Below are 12,917 nucleotides of genomic sequence, written 5' to 3' on the forward strand. Positions count from 1 at the left end.
CCAATATTGATGGATGGAGCATTTCCGACGTCCTGCCCCATGATGTTCGTCTTCCTGAGGCTGATGGTTAGGCCAAATTCATTGCAGGCAGCCGCAAACCTGTCGATGAGACTCTGCAGGCACACTTCAGTGTGAAATGTACACCATATCAACAGCATTACCCTCAACAACCCTTCTTTTTACCTCTTCAAAAGCTCAAGCAATTTAGTTAAACATGATTTGCCTTTAACAAATCTGTGCTGACTTTCCTTAATTAACCCGCATTTGCCAAAATAACGATTAATTTTGTCCCGAATTATCATTTCTAGAAGCATCCCCACTACCGAGGTTAAACTGACTGGCCTATAGTTGTTGAGCTTATCTTTACACTCTTTTTTGAACTAGGGTGTTACATTTACAATTCTCCAGTCCTCTGGACCACCCCTGAGTCTAAGGAAGATTGGAAATTATGGCCAGCACCTCCACAATTTCCACTTTCACTTCCCTCAGTATCCTTAGCTGCATCTCATCTGGTCCTGGTGCCTTATCAACTTTAAGTACAGACAGCCTATCCAATACCTGCTCCTTATCAATTTTAAACTCTTCAAGTGTCTGAACTACCTCCTCTTTCACCACGACCTGTGCAGCAGTTTCTTCCTTGGTAAAGACAGATGCAAAGTATTCATTTAATACCTCAGCCATGTCCCCTGCTTCCAACGTAAATCCCCTTTTTGGTCCCTAATCGGCCCCACTCCTCCTTTTACCACCCTTTTACTATTAATATGCCTATAGAAGACATTTGGATTCCCTTTTATGTTAGCTGCCAGTGTCTTCTCATACTCTCACTTTGCTTCTCTTATATGCTTTTTCAATTCTCCTCTGAACCTGCTATGCTCAGCCTTGTTCTTGGTTGTACTGTACACCTGACATCTGCCACAAGCACACTTTCTTCTTCATCTTAATCTCTGTATATTTTTTCATCCGGGGAGCTCTGGATTTGTTTGCCTTACCTTTCCCTTTCGAGGGAATATACCTTGACTACACCCGAATTATCTCTTCTTCAAAGTCAACCCATTATTCAGTTACAATTTTGTCTGCCAACCTTTGATTCCAATTTATCTGAGTCAGATCCATTCCTACCCCATTGAAGTTGGCTTTCTTGTAGTTAATTATTCTTACTCTGGATTATTCCTTGTCCTTTTCCATAGCCAACCTAAACCTCATGATACATGACCACTGTTCCCTAAATGTTCCCTTACTGATATCTGGACACCTCATTCCCTATAACCTTTTTCATTGGACTGGAAACATATTGCTGTAGAAAATTCTCCTGAACACACTGTAGAAATTCTTGCCCCTCTCCGCTCTTTACTACTATCCCAGTCTATATTTGGATAATTAAAGTTCCCCATTATAACTACTCAATAATTCTTGCACCTCTCTGTAATTTCCTTGCAATTTTATTCCTCTACATCTTTCCCACTAGTTGGTGGCCTATAGAGTACACCCAGCAATGTAATTACACCTTTTTTGTTCCTTAGCTCCAGCCAAATAGATTCCATCTTGACCCTTCTGGAACATCCTCTCTCGCCAGCAATACAATGCTCTCGTTAATCAATATTGCCACTCCTCCCCCCTTTTCTTCCTTTCCTATCTTTCCTGAAAGATACCCAGGAATATTTAACACCAAGTCCTGCCCTTTTTTTGTCTCTTATTGCCACAACATCATATTTCCATGTGGCTATCTGCATCTGCAACTCACCAATCTTATTTACCACACTCTGCACATTCACAAACATGCACAGTAAACTTTTAATTTAGACTTATTACTTTCCCCCTTACTCTGAACCCATCTAATAACTTACTATTTCCTACTCTAGTGCTATCTGTCTCTCCCAGTATTGTGTGCATCTTGGTATTCCTCTCGAGTGTTACCTCCTGGTTCCCCACCTTTGTCAAGTTAGTTTAAACCCTCCCCAAAAGCACTAGCAAATCGCCCCACAAGGAAATTGGTCCCAGCTCTGGCCTGTACAGGTCCCATCTCCCCTACAGCCGGTCCCAATGTCCCAAAATCTGAAGCCCTCCCTCCTGCACCATCTTTCCAGCCATGTATTCATCTGCTTTATCCTCCTATTTCTATTGTCACTATAGTGGTACCAGGAGTAATCCTGAGATTACTACTTTTGAGGTCCTGCTTTCTAATTTCCTACCTAGCTCCCTAAATTCTGACTGCAGGACCACATCCCTCTTTCTACCTATGTTGTTGGCACCAATATGTACCACGACTGCTGGATGTTCACTCTCCCCGCTCAGTGTGCTCTGCAGCCGTTCAGTGACATCCTTGACCCTGGCAACATACCAGCCTGGATTCATGTCTGCGGCTGCAGAAATGCCTGCCTGTTCTCCTAACTATGGAATCTCCTATCACTATTGCTCTTCCAGTCTTCTTCGTGCTCCCCTGTACAGCTCAGCCACCCGTGATGCCATGGATATGGCTCTGACTGCACTCCCCAGATGAACCATCACTTACATCAGCATTCAGAACTGAATACCAGTTGGAGAGTGAGATGCACTCAGGGGACTCCTGCAGTACCTGCGTGTTTCTTCTTGACTGCCTGGTGGTCATCCATTCCCTCTCTGCCTCTACACCCTTAAACTTCAAGGTGACCACATCTATAAACATGCTATCCACAAAGCTCTCAACCTCACAGATGTGTCGTAGTGACGCCAGCTGTTGCTCAAGTTCCGAGCTGCTGCAACTGACGACACCTCCTGCACATATGGTTTTCCAGGACACGGGAAGTGTCCTGGAGTTTCCACATAGCACAGGATGTGCACTCCAGAGGTCAGAGCTGCCCTGCCATTCCTCTATCTATTAGATAATAAACCTTACTACTACTAATAAACCTTACGACTTAAAAAAAAGACTCAAAGCTACTCACTTCCCTTCTGTTGATGTGACTTAAATATAGAGAAGTTAACTGAATGTTTTACTTAACCCTTATTTTCCTTTTAAATTGAAATTTTTAATTTCCCAGCTCCTTAGACTAACTCCCTAACTTTGGAGAAAGGGAAACAAAACTACAATGCTCACCAGCCAATCAACAAACGGCCTTCCTGTCACAGTTTGATTTTTTTTTTCCCTCTCACTTTCTCAAACTCGAACATGCCCTGTTCCACATCAGCTGCCAAGTCCAGGCCTTGAGCCTGGGTCTCAACTTATCCTCTCCTCGATGCTCCCGAGTCCTTCCAGGTTCACTCCAGCTGCCAAGTCTTTCCTCAGGTAAGTCCTGGCTCATGCATGAGAAATGGTCACTTGTGCAGACTTTCAGCACCTGTGACTCTCTGATATAATTGCCATTCTGCAAGTTGTCGCCATGGTATCCAGTGATCAGTACTTTTTTCAGAGTTAATGGAAAGTAAAGGTGCAACTGGAAAAATTGACAGAGGCACCCATGTAATTTGGCTGCATTGCCACTAGAAGGTGCTGAGAGCTGCTCAGGCTCCTGCCTCTCACCCATTGGGTTCACATCACAGAAGCAGGTCATTTGGCCCATCTTGTCTATGCCAGTTCCTTGCTACAGCAATCCTAAACTTCCCTCTATCTTCGCCTGCTTCAAACATTTATCCATTTTTCTCTTAAAAGGCTCGTTGATTTGTGCCTCAACCACCTCCTGTGTCAAAGCACTCCCTGCTTCAACAACTCCTTGTGTAAGGAAATTTCTTTTGACTTCTCTCCCCACTCTCTTTGTGAAACTATTAAATTGTTGACCCCTTGGCCTTTTTGTGCCTTTGCCAGTGCTAGCTGTTCTGCTGGAGCTAATCCCATTTCTCTGTCTTTTCCTCGTATTCTTTAACAGGCCGTAAATGCACAAAGTGCACTTGACGCTGTGGGAGTGGCAGAGTGGCACAAAATGAAGTCATGGGCCTCTCCATCTTGACGAAACGTGAGGTCTAAAGTTGCAGAAAGAACCAACTGAAAATTACCGTAAGTGCGCTCTCGTTGTTTCCGCTCTGAAATGGTCAGCTTATACGAGCCGCTGAAATTGCCTGTCTCCTCCCCACGGTGCTCCAGTGGTATGTTGAACATTATCTCATTAGAGTTGGCTTGCAGAGCAATGCATCCCTCACCTGGGCAGTGAAATACAAGGCAGAGTCTCAGAGTTAAACATCATACAGTAAGAAAGTGGAAACATTTGCAGAACAATGGGGAAAAGGCAGTGAATGGGACTTATTGTTTAGCTCTTTCAAAGAACCAGCACAGGCTGAATGGGCTCCTTTTGTGCTGCATCATTCTATGAACCTGTGATTCTATAAGAACAGGGCAGTGTATATAAATCACATTAATAAGAAATATCATTCCTGTTTACATCCATAGAATAATGCAGCACAGAAGGAGGCCTTTCAGCCCATTGTGCTCAAGCTAGCCCTTTGGTAGAACTATCCAACTAGTCATACCCACCCACCCACCCCGCCCCCCCCCCCCCCACTCTTTCCCCATAGCCCTGCAAATTTTCCTTTCCAAGTATTCTAATTCCCTTTGAAAGTTACTATTGAATCTGCTTCCACCACCCTTTCAGTCACCATTTCAAAATAGTGAATTCACACAAGCTTATATAAATAAACTACTGAAATTAAAGGTTGTTAAAATACTAATGGGCTAGGCATCAAAGTTGTTTCTCCTTCAAAAGTAGAAAAATAGCAAGCAATTCAAAACATTAACCTCTACAGACAGAGATAAGTGCCTCACACCTATTATATTGGAAAGAACCTGATCCTGGGCACTTGCCTGGAATAGGCCCTCTCTTCTGGTTAAGAGAGAGGGAGCTAAAATATTTGGACAGAAACACTGACTGGCAGTCCAGATTTGTTCAGCAGAAAGCTGTGAGGGATAGTTTCTTCCACAATTAGAAGGTTAGAACAGACATACAGAAACAACAGGTTAGGGCTCTGGGATTTGCATAGATTGCAGGCTTTCCCATATCCAGGGCCTCATTGACTGCACACACATCGTCCTGTGGGCTCCTTCACATGACACACTGCCTTCATGATTCACAGGTCTTCCACTACATTAAAAAGCAACTGGTGTGTTATCACTTGTAGCAGAGCAAACAGGTTCTGTGATCACTTTCCTGGCAGCTTTTATCTTGTGCGAATTGGCTATTCGCCAACCTCGCTCTTAACCCCTGCACAGCAAGTGAGAGGCTGGTTTCTTGGGGATGAGGGCTATCCTTGGTACAATTCCTCCGAGGAACCCAAGTTTGGTGGTAGAACAGCACTATTCAGATCCATGACTCGACCAGCGCCCCCAATGAGCAGCCGATCAGAGTCCTCAAGCAAGGATTTCACTGTCTGGTGGCTTTCTGCAGTACAGCCCACAAAGAGTGTCCTGTTTGAGAGTGGTTTACTGCATAACATTGCTCTGCAACAGGGACAAAACATGGAACCGCCACTGGACATGGACCTTCAGAAAGATGAGGGAGATATATTGATGGTGGATGGCAAAGAAGTGGGAGGAGCCCCACACTTGCCTGCAGCTCACTGAAGAGTGTTGCAGCTGAACAATCAATGACTGCTCCACTGCATTATGTCCAACATTTCTCTCAGTGTTTCCATCCTCCCTGGGTCAAAATCCTGGAACTTCCTGCCTAACAGCACCACATGCACAGCAGAAGTTCAAGAAGAAAGCTCACCATCACCTCCTCAAGGGTTTCAATGGTGAGTTAATGTATTCGAGGAATGGGCTTCAATCGGTGAGTTAAGGGACTAGAGGGATGGGTTTCAATGAAAGAATTCAAGAAATAGAGTAATGTGCTTTAATGGGCCAAATAACCTCTCCTGCCTTTAACTTTTCTTATGCTGCAGGTTACAGCTCACTGGACAGATGCTGTAAAGTATCCACCAGGTATCCTTGGAGTAGAAATTGGAGTAGAAAGCTTCTCTGTTTAGCTGTATGCAGGATCTGTCCAGATGCCCATGTGTACTCAGGCTTACCGTAGGATTCGTAGCTGTCAGTGGACTTGACGCAGATGAGGATGTGCTGGTCCAATAAATATTCTGGGTCGGAGATAATGGGCATTAACTGTGGAGGAAATAGAGAGAATGTGAGTTATGGGCGATAAGAAGCCAGACCCAAGAGCCCAGTAGCACTGAATGCTTCAGCAAAATACGTTTACCAGTCATTTAAACCTTCTATTTCACACATTCAGAAGCACTAATTCTAGCTAAAGATCAGTTCTGAGGCACTGGTTGTCCTCTGATATCTCTTAACTGTGAGCGCATAACCTTTAAGCCAATTGTAGCAACCCTACTGCAACTCTGGTCAAGACTGTCTTCTCAACAAAGTCAAGCCTCAAGCCTGAGGCCTAATGGTCCACAAGGCTCACTTACACACTAGTGTCACTGCAGCACCAGGACATGAACATTTAGAAGATTCAGCACAAAAGAAGGCCATTCAGACATCATGATTTTGTTGCTGTTCGCAATTCATCAGAGCTATCGGGGGGAGTTTTATGGAGGCGATGGGGGTCTCGGCCACCGGCTGGAGAGTGGTGGGAGACCCACGTTGCCTCTTTTGGGGAAAGCCCACCAGATGATGAGCCAATAGGTACTTGAGAGGCCACCGGCAGGCCTTTTCTGGGATCAAGATCCTGGGGGTGAGAAGTCCCGCCCGCTGGCATGAGCACGATGGGCTAAAAGGCCTCCTTCTCTGCTGGCAGCTCTTTTGCTTGGCGGCACCACCGGGGAGGTGGTGGCTGCTGCGAGAATGGCACCCACTGGAGGCCCAGGATCGTGGAGCAGGGTAAGGGTTAATCATTGTACCTGTACAGAGTTGCTGGTTATTCTGCAAGGGTTGCTCACTGTGTAACAGTACAGAGTCCCTGTTTATTCACCATGGTAAGGGTTAATCACTGTAACTGTACAAACTACTTGTTTATTCAGCATGGTAAGGGTTAATCACTGTAACTGTACAAACTACTTGTTTATTCAGCAGGGTAAGGGTTAATCACAGTTACTGTACAGAGTTCCTGATTATTCTGCAGAATAAGGGTTGCTCACAGCGGAACTGTACAGAATTCCTGTTTATGGCTAAGGGTTAGTTTTTTAGAAAACATAAAGCAGAACTACTATTTATAATTTTACAACTGGTCTGACTAGGAGTTATGATAAAACAAATGAACCGCTTTCTTAAGAAATCTGGAATGCTGCAATCCAAAACTCACCTTATGACAATGAGAAATTAAACAACAAGAAAGTTTTGGTTACCTCGGGTGGAGTACTCCACACAACAGTCAGGTTCTCATCTCTGGACTCCTGGTTCTCACCTTCAGCGCTCTTTACAAGATCTGGAGGGATAACAAGATTGGTATAGGTTCCACTCAACACAAAGTAACAGCCGGAGACTGCGGTCTAGAAGCTTCAATGACTAGGCTATGCAGGCTCAGTGACTGCTGATAGACAGACTTCACTCAGGGGAATCAGCTATTATGGTACAGATGGAGGCCATTCTGCCCATTACATATAAACTCATACTAGCTCTTCAACTGGAGCTATCTGACGGGAAGACAGACAGGAGGTGGAAGACAGACACATTGGTACAGAGAGACAGACAGACTGAGGGATTCACACATATCGAAATTTCAGTTCTGAGGAATGTTAATGATGTTACATTTCTTTCCTTGGGAAAGAAAAGACTGAGTTAATTTGATTGAAATTTTTGAAATTATGTTCTTGTGACAAATAGGCAAACACACATGCATGGACCACAGACACACATACGTTCACTACAGACACGTACACACATGTGTGCACCACAGACACACACACACATGTGTGCACCACAGACACACACACACATACACACATGGGGGTCTGGATGAGGGACACTGATAAGTAAGTATTCTTACTTTCTAAGCAGCTGGAGTGGAATTCAATGAAAAACTTTGTCTTGGATTTGGTTTTCAATGTAGCTTCGCATCTGATAAAATTGATTGTGCCAGGAGAGGCAGCGTTATTGGGGTCTGTGGAATGAAGGTGATGGGTTAGTACAGTCTCAGGCATAATTGTCTCACATCATTTCCTTTTTTAACCTGTTTAAAGTTCTATACACTGCTGGCCTTCTGCACTGGCTCCCGGTTTGCAGTTTTCCTTCCCGGATTAACTGAGGCAGAGCAGTCATGCAAGCCATTTTATGTTTCCCCTACTTAATTCTCTTTCCTTGCCTCCTGATGGCTCTGATTTTTGATGGGGCCATGGCTTTTACAGCCATTGGCTGCCTTCTGGTACCTCATCCAATCGGCTATTCTTCATGGGAAAGTCCAGGGAGTGTGTGTCTCCAATTTTACTCGGCGTCCACCTGGCAGAAACCAAGTCGGTGGGGGGAGGGCAGTTAAAATGAGGGCAGACATTTACTCTTCTGATCCTGCTGCCTTGCCCCAATAGTCGGAGGCCTGAGTGGGACAGCAGTGACAGCTTCCCTGTTATGCGAGACATATTGGAAGCTGGATTGTAAACTGGGACAGGCCCAGGGACGTTAGTAATAAAGTGGAATTTTAGGTTTCCTTGTGGGCCACACAAGGAAGACTTGGGCCTCATTTAAGTTAACAAAACTCTATCAATCTCAGATTTAAATTAACAATTGATGCAGCATCAAATGCCGTTTGCAGAAGAGAGTTCCAAATCTCTATCACCATTTATGTGTAGAAGTGTTTCCTAATTTCATCTCTGAAAGGTCTGACTCTAATTTTTAGACTATGTCCTCTAGTCTTGATAACTTTGATCAAATCGCCTCTTAACCTTCTAAATTCCAGGGATTACAACTCTAGTTTGTTTATTCTCTCCTTGTAATTTCTGGTAAATTTACACTGCATTCCCTCTAAGGCCAATATATACTTCCTAAGGTGTAGTGCCCAGAACTGCTCACAGTACTCCAGGTGTGGTCTAACTCGGGTTTTATATAGCTGTAACATAACCTCTACGTCCTTGTATTCTAGTTCTCTAAGTATAAAGGCCAGCATTCCATTAGCCTTTTTGATTATTTTCTGTACCTGTTGGTAACATTTTAATGATCTATGTACCTGGACCCCCAAGTCTCTTTGGACCTCCACTGTTTCTAGCTTGTCACCATTTAGAAAGTACTCTGTTCTATTCTTTTTAGATCCAAAGTGGACACAAACAGCCGGACACTGTATTCTAGAAGCTTCAATGACTCGGCTATGCAGACTCAGTGACTACGGATAGACAGACTCCACTATTATACTATTGTGGCACAAATGGAGGCCATTCTGCCCATTACACATGTACTCATGCTAGCTCTTCCCAGACCTCCCCCCCAATCCCAGTCAGAGCACCCTCTACCCTCTCACCTCTCACCTGGGTCCCCAGCTGAGGCCTCCTGCTGCTGCATACCTTTACCCACCAGTCGGCCAGGTGGTGGATCTGGCTGGGTTTGGTCGTTCCAGTGAGAAAATTTATGGTAATGAGGCTCAACCATGCCTCCCTGGGTTTCTGGTCACTTGAGAGGCACTGGAATGAGCAGCTCAAACCAGCTCTACCAGTCCCATATGACACTGTTACAGGTGCTTGACTGACAGCCACATCCCGCAGGGGCCCCCTAATTTGATTAAACTATGACCTCCAGTCCTAGACTCCTCCCAACCAGCAGAAATAGTTTCTCTCTATTTACCCTATCTGTTCCCCTTAATATCTTAGTCCAGAACTCCTCTGTGGGCCTGAAAAGATAAATGATAAGACTTCATGGCTACTGACCAGTCTTAGACACAAACTGTGTTGACACTCCCACCTCGAAGGTTGCAAACACCGGTGAATGGTCACTGGTGACGATGTCTGTGGTGCAGCCTGCAATTGAACATCAACAGTTAGACATTTGGTTTTCAGCACAATTATTGCAAATTGCATACTGCAGATATTTAAAAAATTTTGGGACTCGATACCTTGCCTCAAGTCAGATGACAGGCTGGTGTGGTGCACTGAGCTGCTTCATCAATGACCTTCTGTCCATCAGAAGTAGGGATGTTCGTTGATGATTGCACAATGCTCAGTACCGTTCGCGACTCCTCAGTTACTGAAACACCTTTTGTCCATATGCAGCAAGACCTGGACAACATTCAGGCTTGGACTGATAAGTGGCAAGCAACATTCACGCCACACAAATGTCAGGCAATAGCGAGCTCCAATAAGAGAGAATCTAACTATCTCCCCTTGACATTCAATGGCATTACATGCCATCGCTGAATGCCCCACTATTAACATCCTGGGTGTCACCATTGACCAGAAACCTAACTGGACCAGCCACTTAAACACTGTGGCTACAAGAGCAGGTCAGATACTGGAAATTCTGCGTGAGTAATTCACCTCCTGACTCCTCACAGCCTGTCCACTATCTACAAGGCATAAGTAAGGAATGTGATGGAATACTCTCCACTTGCCTGGATGAGTGCAGCTCCAACAACACTCAAGAAGTCGACACCATACAGGACAAAGCAGCCCGTTTGTTTGTCACCTCATTCATCACCTTCAACATTCACTCCCTCCACCACCGATGCACAGTGGCAGCAGTGTGTACCACCTACAAGATGTGCTACAGCAACTCGCCAAGGCTCCTTCGACAGCACCCTCCAAACCCACGATCTCTACTACCTAGAAGGGCACCAGATGGGAGCACCACCACCTACAGGTTCCCATCAAAGCCACATATCACCCTAACTTGGAACTATATCGCTTTTCCTTCACTGTCGCTGGGTCAAAATCCTGGGAACTCCCTTCCTAACAGCACTGTGGTTGTACCTACACCCCAAGGACTACAGCGGTTCAAGAAGGTGGCTCACCCACCACCTTCTCAAGGGCAATTAGGGATGGGCAGTAAATGCTGCCCTAGCCAGCGACACTCACATCCCTTGAAAAGAATTTAAAAAATTTTAAACACTATTCTTTCATCTCTAAAATTTAACAGCAAGAAAGCTCCCTCTGTCTGCTGTTTGTAAAGCTCTCACATGAAATTGGGGTGGGGCGGTGTAAATCCAGACCTAGTGAATATGGGACGACAGCAGGAAACTGTCCCTCATTAAACCTTAACTGGCAATCCCACTTAGAGAGGTTACTAGATGACTGGTGTAGGAAATGGGAGATTATCACATTGATAGGAACATAGAAACAGGAGGAGGCAATTTAGCCCCTTGAGCTTATTCCACCGTTCAATGAGATCATAGCTGATCTGTGATCTAACTCCATAGTCTTTGGAACATTCTTCCTCAAAAGGCAGTGGAAGCAGAGTCTTTCAATATTTTTAAGGCAGAGGTAGATAGATTCTTGATAAGCAAGGGGGTGAAAGGTTATCGGGGGTAGGCGGGAATGTGGAGTCGAGGCTACAATTAGATCAGCCATGATCTTATTTTATGCCAGAGCAGGTTCGAGGGGCCGAGTGGCCTACTCTTGCTCCTAATTCATATGTTCGTATGTATGTTTGTATCTACCCATCTTTGCCCCATATCCTTTAATAATTTAAGTTAACAAAAATCTATCAATCTCAGATTTAAATTAACAATTGATCCAGCATCAAATGCTGTTTGCAGAAGAGACCCCCAAATCTCTACCACTATTTATGTGTAGAAGTGTTTCCTAATTTCATCTCTGTAAAGTCTGGCTATAATTTTTGGACTATGTCCTCTAGTCCTAGACTCTCCTGAACCACCAGAAATAGTTTCTCTTGGTCTACCCTAACTGTTCCTCTTTATAGCTTGAAAACTTGATGACACTACCTTTTAACCTTCTAAATTCCAGGGACTACAACTCTAGTTTGCTTAAACTCTCCTGGTAATTTCTGGTAAATTTACACTGCATTCCCTCCAAGGCCAATATATACTTCCTAAGGTGTAGTGCCCAGAATTGCTCACAGTGCTCCGGGTGTAGTTTAACCAGGGCTTTATATGGCTGTAGCATATCCTCTACCCACTATTCTAGTCCTCTAGATAAAAAGGCAGGCATTCCATTAGCTTTTTTGATTATTTTCTGTACCTGTTGGTAACATTTTAATGAAAAGGTTACTGAACAAAATAAGAGCCCATGGTATAGGGTAACATATTGGCATGGATCGAGGATGTTAGCTAACAGGAAATAGAGTAGGCGTAAATGGGTTGTTTTCAGATTGGCAAACTGTAACCAGTGGAGTGCCACAGGGATCAGTGCTGGGGCCTCAACTATTTTCAATCTATATCAATGACTTGGATGAAGGGACAGAATGTATGGTTGCTAAATTTGCTGATGACACAAAGATAGGTAGGAGAGTAAGTTGTGAAGAGGACATAAGGAGTCTGCAAAAGGATATAAATAGGTTAAGTGAGTGGGCAAAGATTTGGCAAATGAAACATAATGTGGGAAAGTGTGAACTTGTCCACTTTGGCCGGAAAAATAGAAAAGTAATATATTATTTAAATGGAGTGAGATTGCAGAACTCTGAGATGCAGAGGGATCTGGGTGTTCTAGTACACGAAACACAATAAGCTAGTATTCAGGTACAGCAAGTGATTAAGAAGGCAAATGCAATGTTGTCATTTATTGCAAAGGGAATGGAATATAAAAGTAGAGATGTTTTGCTACAGTTATGCAGGGTATTGTTGAGAGCACACCTAGAGTATTGTGTACAGTTTTGGTCTCCTTACTTAAGAAAGGATATAATTGCATTAGAAGCAGTTCAGAGAAGGTTCACTCGACAGATTCCTGGGATGAGAGGGTTATCTTATGTGGAAGGGTTGGACAGGTTAGGTCAGTATTCATTGGAGTTTAGAAGGATGAGAGGTGATCTTATCGAAACAGTCCTGAGGGGACTTGATAGGGTGGATGTTGAAAGGATGTTTCCCCTTGGAGGAGAGATTAAAACTAGAGGGCACAGTTTAAAAATAAGGGGTCTCTCATTTAAGACA

At 44.2% G+C, this 12,917-nt stretch overlaps 1 protein-coding gene across 3 annotated transcripts in view; it reads right to left on the reverse strand.

Moving 5' to 3' along the window:
* Positions 1–12,917, reverse strand: part of inpp5d (inositol polyphosphate-5-phosphatase D) — a 241,649-nt gene that overhangs the window by 33,790 nt on the left and 194,942 nt on the right. For all 3 annotated transcript variants that reach the window (XM_068041954.1, XM_068041953.1, XM_068041951.1), the window contains 5 exons: positions 9,748–9,837; positions 7,887–8,000; positions 7,246–7,325; positions 5,974–6,061; positions 3,967–4,110 (listed from right to left, as the gene is read on the reverse strand). In XM_068041954.1, coding sequence (XP_067898055.1) covers positions 3,967–4,110; positions 5,974–6,061; positions 7,246–7,325; positions 7,887–8,000; positions 9,748–9,837 — 516 coding nt within the window. The remainder of the gene's footprint in view (positions 1–3,966; positions 4,111–5,973; positions 6,062–7,245; positions 7,326–7,886; positions 8,001–9,747; positions 9,838–12,917) is intronic.

Source organism: Heterodontus francisci, chromosome 11 (assembly GCF_036365525.1).
Source record: "Heterodontus francisci isolate sHetFra1 chromosome 11, sHetFra1.hap1, whole genome shotgun sequence".
In the NCBI taxonomy this organism is placed as follows: Eukaryota; Metazoa; Chordata; class Chondrichthyes; order Heterodontiformes; family Heterodontidae; genus Heterodontus; species Heterodontus francisci.